At 46.9% G+C, this 12,196-nt stretch overlaps 1 protein-coding gene across 2 annotated transcripts in view; it reads right to left on the bottom strand.

Moving 5' to 3' along the window:
* RNF165 (ring finger protein 165) overlaps positions 1-6,235 on the bottom strand; it is an 80,570-nt gene extending 74,335 nt beyond the window's left edge. Inside the window, exon 1 of one of the 2 annotated variants that reach the window (XM_033164423.1) lies at positions 5,832-6,235. In XM_033164423.1, the coding sequence (XP_033020314.1) occupies positions 5,832-5,892 (61 nt within the window). In that variant the 5' untranslated portion in view covers positions 5,893-6,235. The remainder of the gene's footprint in view (positions 1-5,831) is intronic. The other variant, XM_033164422.1, reaches the window with a different exon arrangement.
* Positions 6,236-12,196: the final 5,961 nt, after the last annotated feature.

Here is a 12,196-nt window from a genome sequence, read left to right as displayed (position 1 = left end):
TTTGTCTAGCCCTTAATTCTCTCCCGGGCACATAGGCAGCGGAAGACGAGACCAATGGTGTTACTTAAGGGTGACCCCCTTCACCACGGCTGCCGGTTTGGGGGCATAATCCTCCAGGACTGCAATCCTGCACAGACTTACCTGAGAGTAAGCCCCACTGGAAACAGACGGGGTTTACTTCCAAGTAGGCATGAATCAGATTGCACTGCGAATAGGTTTTTTTTTGGGGGGGGGTGTTCCTTGGCACCTGCTTCCCACATGTATGTGTTGCATGGATGTAAACACGCACAGAAACACACACACACACACACACACACACACACACACAAAGACAGCTGTGTAAAGGCTGGTTCATCGATCAACAGAGGGAGAAAGAAGATGGAATGGGTATCTAGTTTGGTTCTATGTCATCCGGGCAAGATAACAGTCTAAAAGTCTATCTGGTGCTTATTCTTTCAGAGCCTTACAAGGACCTTTGGCTGTGAGTGGTGTATGGCAATGCCAGGGGGAGAATTTAACGTCTTAGGGGGGGGGTCCATTTGCAACCCACACCTGTCCACACCTCCACTTCCATTCCCACCCCTCCGTCTCTCCAAGGTCATCCTCAGCTACCAACAACTAAAGGTTTTTACCTACAGGACAGAGCACGCACCCTCAAACTCAAAAGGAAGGCTCGTGAAGAGGAGGGAGATACTTTTTTAAAAAAAATCAGTGGCTATTTGTCAAAATATATATCTTTTTTTCCCCTCTTTCCATCCAATTGGGTGTCATTGTTCACCCTCATTAGTGTGTGATGTTCAGCACATAACCTCTCCTTGGGATTTCCCAGTAGCTAGCAAGCTCCTCCTGCGTTTTAACAGTTTGGGACTTTTCGCCAGTGTGTCAATTTATATGCATACCTCTGTACATTTTGCCAGCCTTTTGCCAACCTGGCACCCTCCAGATGTTTGGGACACCTGACCGGGGGGAGGGGGGAAGCTTGGCAGAAGGCTGGCGCACCTCAATTTGAGAGTCATCTCCACCTCCACAGAAAAGATAATATAGGATGTGTATCTAAAGAAAAAGAGAGAGAGAAGAGAAGAGAGAGAGAGAAAGAGTTGGTATTCACAGGTTATAGAATGCTTGAAGGTAGATATGGGAGAAAGAACATTCATACGCCATACTCCGCCCCCTCCAACCCAATATTGGTGGCACTCCCCCCTCCCCGAGAAAAAGAAAGAAACATTCACTCAAATGGGGGAGGAGGTGGGGGTGGAGAAGCAGGGGGGGCGGGAGAGGGGGAAATAATCTAAAACAGCAGGAATACAACAATAAATGGGGTGGGGGACAGCAATAGAAAAAGCACACTAGGTTAATATAGGAAAACTAGTTTCTTTATTGAGAGATTGTATATTAGTATTAGTGGAACTGTGTTGTAACAATGTTGTCATGCACACAATACAAAAGGCAACAGGGGCCCACCATGCCGTGGAAGGGCAACAGAACGGAAGCGGCATACAATGAATAAGATGTTTCAGCTACTTGCACATTACATTTCAGCAGGGTATGTCTCTACGGAGAGAGATTTTACATCAGAAAAAACTAGGTAATGTAAAAAAATACAGACCATGCTTCAAGTTTTAGTACAAGAAAAAAGGTGGAAGAAATACACAACCAAAGGATATTTGAATACAGAAAAAAATTTACCCACAAAATAAGAACAGGAAGTAAAAAATTCAGCACAGCAGAGAGAAATGTTATCCCTGTTGAATGGAAAACCATTTTGCTAAGCAAGCATTCCACTTTCCTCTGTTTCCCCCCCCCCCTTTTCCTTTTTTCTCTTTCCTCCTTTTCGTTAGTTTGCATGTTTTGGTTCCACGCCCCCACTGGGCCCTTCCAAAAGAGAAGGATTGGGTCCAAATTGCCACCCAATAGGTGTGTGTGTGTGTGTTTAAATGGTGCATGTATGGGGGAATGTTTTGTGTTGCGTTAAAGGAAGTCATCGGACAGGTCAGTTTTTGCAAGGGAGTTTTGTGGGTGCTGAGTGGGGTTTAGCTTGCAAAGGGAACGGATGGAGTTCAACTGTTGGGAAGGGAGGAATTTGGGTGAGGAGAGAGAGAGAGGTGTGCGAGTCTGTGAGAGTGTATCTATGTGCAATGTACAATGTGCTCCCAAACGAAAGAAGGTGTTCATTCGCACAGCCTTTCCTCTCCCCCCCCCCCGATGATTGGGGAGGGGGGTTGTTTTGGTTTCTTTAATTTGCAAGGGTTTCCTTTTCTTTGGTAAGAAATTCAAAGCCAAAGTCAATTTGCCTGGGAAACCAAGATCAAATACAAGAACAGAGGTTTAGGGCGGAGATTTTGGGTGGCGAGGGGAGCAAAAACCCCAAGAAATTGTCCTTCACCCAACTGAAGCAAAATGAATCCACTTAACAGGAATTTACAGTGCAAATGTACTTAGCTAAACAGGATGAAGATACAAAAATGGCATTATAAAACTAGAGCTATATTGGAAAATGGCCTGCTCCCCCCCCATTCTAGACTACTACAATGACAGCTAAAGAGAAACAGGTTTGAGCATACAGTCTGTCTACCATATTCTTTCTTTCCTTTTTCTTTTTCACAGGAAGATTGGTGGTTTAAGACTTCAGCTTTAAGCCTCAGTATCCTCTTTCAGAAAGTCTCAGGTGGTTTTTTTTAGCAGGGGCAAATACCGCCTAACCCCAGAACCTTAGTTCCTCGGTGGGTGTGTTCGGAAGCCAATGAGACCCAAAGAGAGGTGGGATCTATTGTTCCTGGTGGCGCTTCTCCCCAGAGGAAAAGAACACAAGCAATTTCTCTCCCCCCCCCCTTTCTCCCAGATGACACCTGAATTTGAAATTACAGCCTGCTGGGGTTTTTTGGTTTTGTTTTTTTTTTTAAAGAAACCGTAATCGTTGATGAAGAAGCTCTTGGCTACATCAGTATCATATTTTGCAGAGAAGCATAATTTTTGGAAGTGATCAAACAGTGCCTTCTCTCTGTCTTTTCGCTTTTTAAAATAAATAAATAATCCTTTGCATTTTCCAAGTCATGCAAGGATAACTGAGCAGGCGAGGGAGGGAGACAACACCCCAGATTTAAAATACCATCAGCTCCTCCTCCCAGCCAACAACCCCCCCTCCCTGTTTTTTTGTTTTGTTTTGTTTTGTTTTGTTTTGCAGCAGCAGCAGCAGCAGCAACACCACCACCACCGGAAGAGGATACTTCAGCTTAAAAGGCCAGTGCAATTCTTCAGATGGATACAGGAAATGGTTAAAGAAGGGAGTGGGGGTGTCAACATTAGAGCTAAATGCAGAGGCAAGAGAACTACAAGGCAACAGAAGGGGCAGCAGGTTGACCATTCACTGATCTACACGATGAGGAAACAAAATAAATTTGGAAACAAACAAAGAAAGAAAAAAAATTGGATCAATGCAAAAAAAAAAAAATGTCGTCATCCCATCATCATCATCATCATCACCACCACCACCACCACCAAAACCACACCAGAAGAGGCTTCAATTAACAGAAATACAGAAATGCCACCATGTGCGGAAACTAAGCTGTTATGTACATACACATGTACAGGGGAGGGAGGGGAGGGAGGGGCAAAGGGGGGGAAGGCAAGAGCAGCAGAATGAGGGATGTGCGAGGCTGGGGGGGGGGCGGGATGCTGATGCCTGTTTCGACCCGGTGTCTCGGAAGCCCACTTTTTTTTTTTTTTAAACGCCCTCCATCTCCTCACCTGTGTTTCACGGAGATCAGGATTCGGCCCTAAGAATGATGCGGCCCAAAGAGATTTGGGTGGCGGGTGGGGTCACTACTGAAACCCACAGGTCTCAGGAGCACAATGGCAGGAGTCTCGCCTTAGGGTCTTAGACTCTTTCTCTTATGGTGTGTCTGTTGGGGGGGGGGGGGTCTATTAACTGGTCACACCTCACTGATGGATCGCATCTCAGCGGAGATGAGCATAACGCCTTGGCTTACCAGGGAAAACGGGCTATATTATTTAGCTGGTTTAATTAAACTGGGAGGTTTTGTCGCTGCTGTTCTATCCTAGGGGTTCGATCCGCCGTGAGCCACAGAAGGGGAGGAGGCAGGCATGGTGGGAATCGGAAAGGAGATTATGTAGTTAAGGCAAAAACGGTTCTTAAGAGAAAGGGGGTGCCGGGCGGGGTGCGGGGGAAGGAACCAGCCATGACATCTAAATGCATTCTCAATTTGATTGAAAGAAAACACATGGAATGAAGGAGGACAAATTGTTCCAAAAAAAAAAAAAAAGGAAGCAGAGGATCAAAACCGTTGTCCGTGAGGGCTATATAGGAATGGGAGGGAACAGCTTGGAGGAAATGTGCAATGGCCATATACACATCCCATATTAAATTAAAATCCAGAGGTGGAAAATAATTGCTGTTAATTTGGATTTCGGTCTAGGTGATTGGGGTGCATCTCAGATCGAAAGACACACTTCTGTGAATGGACAGGTCTGGATATTAGAAACTGCTCAAATGCGATAAGGAGAAAAGTGGGGTGTTGGTGGGGGGGAATGCACAGGCACTTATGTCAAACCTCACAAAAAAGAGAGGGGGAGGGCTGGGTTGGAGGATTCCCGAACCCCCTCAAAAAGGATTAAAATCCACTGGATAAGTATATTGGGGGGGGGGGAGAGGGGAGAGAAGACAAAAGAGGCTGAACAGAGTTCACCAGAAGGCAGAGCGAGGGATGAGACCAGCTGGCCTCATCATGAGCTCATAATTTGCTTTTCGTTTTATAGGGGTTTGGGATTACATATAAAACAATTATTTAAAAAATAAAATACGCACAAGCACACACACACACCAAAAAAGCCCCAAAAATCCTGGATCCTGGATTTATATCCTATGGGCACCAAGTAAAACCCTCCGATTTCCGACCACACCAACCACCACCACGCAAAGTTCCCTACAATCTGCATATATAGAAAGGGGCAGTTTAGTGCTCCTCGCAGGCATGGATCTATATTTGTCAGGTGGGAAGGGGAGGGAGGGGGAAAGGGGGAGGGGCTCGCCAGAATATATAAAATGGAGTTAACTGGACACTGGGTCTGTGTGTTGGGGGGGGGGATATACATTATTCTACATAAAAGGCGAGATCGCTCTGAAATACAATCCAAGATCTCTAAAGAATAACACAAGACTGTTTCTCAAAACGAAAACACCAGCCCACCGCTTCGATCCACTTAAGATTTCCCTTCCTGACATCTCCGATCCTGGTACATTTTCCTTCCTACTAATGGGGTATCTCCCCACCTGCGCTCTCTCTCCCTCTCTCTCTCTCGCACGCGCACAATCCCCTACGTCCCTTCCCACTTCGTGCCCTTTCTCTCTCTCCCCCCCCCCATTTCGCCTCTTCTTTCATTCCCTATTCCCCCCCCTCCGGCTCCTCTTTCTTCCCACCGCTTCCCCATCTCTTTCTCTCATCTCCCCCCCGCCTCGATTCCTTACAGATTTCTCCCTCTCCTTGCGCTTCTCGGGTCCCCCAACACCACTAGGAGATGCTGCCCTCTCCCTGCCCCTCATTCCCCTTTCTTAAATGCACTACACTTGCTCTGCTCTCCCCCCCTCTCTCTCTCTCACACACACACACATATACACCTCCCCCCCTCCCCTTCGCCTCTCTGCCAATTGTAGGTAAGAAGACAACACAACCAGTGGCTTCCATTAGACCCATCACCAAACCATCCAGGTCATTTTGGGGGAGGGGGAGGGGGGTTGCTCGCTCCTCATCCCTACAGCCGCCCCTCCACACACCCCCAACCCAACCCCACCAGAAAAGGCACAGATAAAGAGATACCTCTGTTTCGCACAGAGCCAAACACTGGAAGAACAAGATAGCCGACGTGTACCAAAACCATCCTGGCCAGCTGCTGTGGTCCCCTGGGGCTGGAACTATCCCTCGGTGATGGTGGTGATGGTGGCGGCAGCGGCGGCGGCGGTCCTCCTCCTTCTCCTCCTCGGTGGCGATGGTGATGGTTTTGGCAGTGCTGGCGTCTGCTGTTTCTGGAGAGGCTGCTGCTGCTGCTGCGGGCTAGAGTAAGACAGATGGCCCATGGAAATGGTCCCTTCCCAGTGCCCTGTATACATTCAAATGGAGAGCTGAGGCTCGCAGCTGCCTGGCGCACAAAGGGAATCGCAGCCAATGGGAGGGAGGCCTTGCGCTGGGCTCGGCTGGTGCCTTTTGCGCCTCTCTCCCCTCCTCCTCCTCCTCCCCGCGCGCGCGCTTTCCCCTCCCCTCTCCTCCCTTTATATGGTCTCCAGCCCTGGCAAGGAGGAGGCCCAATCAGGAGGGGGGTGGGGGTGGGCTGCAGCTTACCCTGGGGTCCCTCCCTCTCTCTCTCCTTCCCCCTCTCCCTCCCTCTCCCCTCCACCAAAGAAGGAGATCGCGCAGCAATTGGAGGCAGGGCTTGCAGGAAGGCTGGGTTTCAGCAGGCGCGCGCGCGCGCGCAACCGGAGGATGGAGAAACAGGAAGCCGAAAGAGGGGAGGCGAGGCCGTCGACACGCACGCGCGCCCGGGTGCGCACCGTCCAGGCACACAAAAGAGGCGAGCGAGCGTGGGAGCCCGGGAGAGGCGCAAAAGCAGAGGCTGGAGCTTGGGGAGAAGGCAGATGTGCAGGACGCACGGGGAGAATGTTAATAAAATAAAATAAAATAAAATAATTCCTTCCAGTAGCACCTTAGAGACCAACTAAGTTTGTTCTTGGTATGAGCTTTGGTGTGCTGTGCGCGCAGGTTACAGATGCACCTGACATTTTTATTCTTTTTACTTTTTTGGCGACGGAACAGCAGTTGTTTATTTCGCTACGACGCAACAGGCTTTGAAATCTAGGCAACTTTAAAAAAAAAGATCTTGGGGATTTTTCCCTCCGGGAAGATATTTTATCGAAATGTACCAAGCAGGATATATTCATTCAGGTATCTGAAGAAGTGTGCGTGCACAGGAAAGCTCATACCAAGAACAAACTCAGGTCTCTAAGGTGCTACTGGAAGGATTTTGTTTTGTTTTGTTTTTTCATTTCTTTGGTAATTGTTTTGCCACCTGGTGTTAGTCCCTCCTCCTCGACCCGATTTTCCTTTCTGTCGTCCTTCCCTATCCTCCAAAGGTGCTCAAGGTGGGGTGCCTAGTTCTCTTACTATTTTCTTCTTACAGGGACCCTGTGAGGTAGGTTAGGCTGAGAGGCCACCTAGTGGGCTTCATGGCTGAGGCGGGATTTGAACCCTGGTCTCCCAAGGTCCTAGTCTGACAACAGGGGTGCCAACCTGAATACAATTGGAGCAGGTAAGCCCCACCCTGCATAACGGATCACAAGACGTGGTGCATGTATAGCATTTGAATGGCAATGCCCATTGACATGGGGGGGGGCAGACCCCTCAAATATTTTAGGGGGGGGGCCAAGTATCTGAAAGGGCCATCTGGAAGTTTTCTTGAAACTGTGTGTTGTTCCTTTAAAGGGCAATGGTATGAGAGTGAGACAGGGAGAGGCCTAAGGGGATATCTTTTATGTAACTCCTACTGAGTATTATGAAAAGTGAAAGGCACTGGTGTGTTTTTTTTTTTTTGTTTTGTTTCACTTTGTGGTTTATAGAAAAGGAGTTTAGTTTGTATCATCTTGGCCGCCTTCCTCTGCACACATCCCAGCTTCTCAATATCCTCCTCAAGACTGGTTTCCTTTACAAATTGCTTGCTATGAAACATCTCGAAGCAATTTCACAATACAATAAAAGCATATATAAAACAATTGTGCGCGCACGCCCACACAAACAATTAAAACATTTGCAAATGTAAAAGCAGTTTCACATTTAAGGCAGATACCTAGTGGGATAAAAATATGCCCTTTGCCGGCGGCATTCCGCAAAAAGAGACCGTGCATTACCAAAAAGGGCACAGATATGCACAATATCTGGTGCCAATTTAGATAGACATAATTACTATAAGACAACATCTTAAAAAGCAAAGACATCACCTTGCCGACAAAGGTCCGTATAGTTAAAGCTATGGTTTTCCCAGTAGTAATGTATGGAAGTGAGAGCTGGACCATAAAGAAGGCTGATCGCCGAAGAATTGATGCTTTTGAATTATGGTGCTGGAGGAGACTCTTGAGAGTCCCATGGACTGCAAGAAGATCAAACCTATCAAACCTATCCATTCTCAAAGAAATCAGCCCTGAGTGCTCCCTAGAAGGACAGATCCTGAAGTTGAGGCTCCAGTACTTTGGCCACCTCATGAGAAGAGAAGACTCCCTAGAAAAGACCCTGATGTTGGGAAAGATGGAGGGCACAAGGAGAAGGGGACGACAGAGGATGAGATGGTTGGACAGTGTTCTCGAAGCTACTAACATGAGTTTGGCCAAACTGCGGGAGGCAGTGAAGGATAGGCGTGCCTGGCGTGCTCTGGTCCATGGGGTCACGAAGAGTCGGACACGACTGAACGACTGAACAACAACAACAATTACTATAACCCAGTACATCTGTATTGCCATGCAATCCATCTCACTGTAATGCGGAGAGCCAGTGTGGTGTAGTGTTTAAGAGCGGTAGACTCATAATCTGGTGAACCAGCTTCGCGTCTCCGTTCCTACACATGCAGTTGCTGGGTGACCTTGGGCTAGTCACACTTCTCTGAAGTCTCTCAGCCCCACTCACCTCACAGAGTGTTTGTTGTGGGGGAGGAAGGGAAAGGAGAATGCTAGCCGGGTAGTGATAAAGCGGGATATCAAATCTAAACTCCTCCTCTTCTTCTTCTTCTTCTTCTTCTCCCCCTCCTCCTCCTCCTCCTCCAGCAGCCCACTCACTTACCTGCCTGCACAGAATTCCTCTGGCTGCAACCCACATGTACAATGTCTACATTCCACTTTCACCCTTGGAGGCTGGATGGCCCTCACTACCAGATTCTGGTAATTTTTATTTGAGTAGAGTGTGTCCTTTTATTTAAAATGCATCTCTGGGTTATTTGTGGGGCCTGCCTGGTGTTTTTACATGAATAGAATGTGTCCTTTTATTTAAAATACATCTCTGGGTTATTTGTGGGGCCTGCCTGGTGTTTTTACACGAGTAGAATGTGTCCTTTTATTTAATATGCATCTCTGGGTTATTTGTGGGGCATAGGAATTTGTTCCAGTGTGGTGGAGTGGTTAAGAGTGGTATACTCGTAATCTGGGGAACCGGGTTCGTGTCTCCACTCCTCCACATGAAGCTGCTGGGTGACATTGGGCTAGTCACACTTCTCTGAAGTCTCTCAGCCTCACTCACCTCACAGAGTGTTTGTGGTGGGGGAGGAAGGGAAAGGAGAACGTTAGCCGCTTTGAGACTCCTTCGGGTAGTGATAAAGCAGGATATCAAATCCAAACTCTTCTTCTTCATCATCATTTCAAGTGCAGCTAACTGGATGGGCAATTTCAAGGTTCCCTTCTTCCTTGGGTTCTTTGTCTTTCAACTGGACTTGGTCAGTCCTTCAGTGAGAGGAAGCCTTCAAATAAAGGACTTCTCCATCAACAACCCTTCAAATAGAGAAACACAGTCAGAGCTGATGCGATGGGAAGTGTTTAAAGTATCCATGGCATGAAGAAAGTGGATATATAAATATATATTCCCTTCCTCTCTCATAACACTAAAACTCGTGGACATGCAGCGAAGCTGAATGTTGGAAAAATCAGGGCAGACAAAAGAAAATATTTTTTTCAAACAGTATAGTTAAACTATGGAACTCACACCCACAGGAGCCAGCGATAGCCAGAGCCAAGGCTGTATGTATCATGCAACAATGACAAATTCTGGCGCAGCATAAACCCACATCCTGAATTCTGCAACTTGCATAAATCGTGCCGATTAAGCACCTTTGCGCTGTTCCTTTTCTATTGCACAATTTATTCTAGTTTCGCTAACCGTAGTGAGGTTCCAGTAATCGTGGATCTAAATGAACGGTTCGTTTGTGATTACGAACAGAGGGTGCTTCCTGCCTTATACTGTACACATTCACAACTACGGTCATCAGTCTCAGTACTATTGAAATCAGATGGCCGCCACTCTGTAGGATTTCAGACAGGGAATTTCCCCAGTATCTCAGCCCCTTCTGGAGAAACTGGCATCTTCTGTGCTTCACCGCTAAACTAAAGGGGAGCAATCTTTCACATGGCTTGCTCTATTTCAACTGGCAGCAGTCCCCTGTTCCTGTTGGGTTTTCAACAGACCAGTTCAGAACTGGCTCTAATCCATGCTTAGTTTATCTGTAGAATACATCTGGACAGACAAATCTGAAAGATTTAAGCAGCATACCAGTCTCCTAAAACATGTGTCTTAATCTGGATTATAATCCTTTGCTCGCCACCCTCCTCGCCCTCCATGATCTTCATATTAAAAAGGGGCGGATTTGTAGAATCGTTCTGATTTTACTTTGTCGTGCAGCGCTCAACAGCCGAAATCACAAACTCTGCTTGAGAACTACTGGCATCTGGGCAAATATCGGGTTTTTGATGCAGAGGCAAAGAACTGGCTCTCGCGACACATAGCTGCGTAAGCAATCTAGCTTGGCAAAGGACCACCCATTTGTGGTTTGTTACCAGGAACGAAAACAAAAATGCAGTAAGAAGTAATGGAGGTGTTTGGGATGGCTGGCTCTTTGAGGAAGGGCTGCGCCATATATCTGGGGACATTTATACGAGGTTTTGTGCTCCGAACAACATTTTCTGGCTTCCCACACAACATACATTCTCAAAGCTATTTATGAGAATAAGGCTGTGTACACACCTTACATTTAAAACACTTTGGCCCTCAAAGAATCTTGGGAACTGTAGTTTGTTGTGGTTGCTGGGAAATGAGTGCTGTGAGGGTTCAACTACAGTTCCCAGGATTCTTTGCATGTTGGGGGAGTTAATGTGCTTTAAATGTATGGCGGGTATGCAGCCCAAAATCCAACAATACGGTAAAAAAAAATACATAAATATATCAAAAAAGAAGACTGATCGCCGAAGAATTGATGCTTTTGAATTATGGCGCTGGAGGAGACTCGAGAGTCCCATGGACTGCAAAAAGATCAAACTTATCCATCCTTAAAGAAATCAGCCCTGAGTGCTCACTGGAAGGGCAGATCCTGAAGTTGAGGCTCCAGTACTTTGGCCACCCCATGAGAAGAGAAGACTCCCTGGAAAAGACCCTGATGTTGGGAAAGATGGAGGGCACAAGGAGAAGGGGACAACAGAGGATGAGATGGTTGGACAGTGTTCTCGAAGCTACTAACATGAGTTTGGCCAAACTGCGGGAGGCAGTGGAGGATAGGGGTGCCTGGCATGCTCTGGTCCATGGGGTCACGAAGAGTCGGACACGACTGAACAACAACAACATATCAAAAACACAACATATCAAAAATCGAAGTAAAAACATCCAGTCATTGGCGAATTTTCTAAATATTCAGAAAAGCAGAAACCTATCTGCCTGGCACTGAATCGTTGACAAGGCAGATCTCCCCGAGGACTGCATTCCACGAACAGGAAGCTACTACAGAAAAGGCCTATTCTGTCATTGCTACACTTGGACTTCCCATAGAGGTGATGTGAAGACTATAATCTGAGGCCCTTGGAATCATAATTTCAAGGCCTGGCCAGGTTCATCTGGGGGGAAAGGTGGCTCTTTCAGTCAGATACGCAAAACAGCCAAGTTTTCTTCATTCATACCATGTGCTCCTCACAACTGCTTCCACCTACACAGCCGCCACCTATGGAGCTCTGAAATCCCTCCTTTAAGTCTCATGGCTGTGGGTTTGATCCCTATGTTGGGCAAAATTTTCCTGTACTGCAGGGGGTTGGACTAGATGCCCTTTGTGGCCCCTTCCAACTCTACAATTCTATGATGCTAACAATTGTTCTTAGATCTGGGGCAGAGGACAGTCTCACCGCCGTCCCACCATCAGGCAAGCACCACCTTACTGGCATTCTGGGACCAAGCTAAGAATCACGTGCTTAACTGGGTGTTTGTTGTTATTTTTATAATAAATTTTTATTAGATTTTACAATTTAATATTCAACACAATTGTCATAGAAAAAAGAAAGAAAATAAAACACAACTCCTCCCCCCACAGTATGGCTCCCCTCAACTTCCCCTTCTGGTTCTTTAACTATTTGCTACTTCTGCTTAATTTCTGTCTTATTTTCCATCTTTAAGCAAAATGC

This window comes from Lacerta agilis, chromosome 11 (genome assembly GCF_009819535.1).
Source record: "Lacerta agilis isolate rLacAgi1 chromosome 11, rLacAgi1.pri, whole genome shotgun sequence".
NCBI classification, from domain to species: Eukaryota; Metazoa; Chordata; class Lepidosauria; order Squamata; family Lacertidae; genus Lacerta; species Lacerta agilis.
Note: the sequence above shows the minus strand (reverse complement) of the source record. Positions and strands in the feature narration are given on the sequence as shown.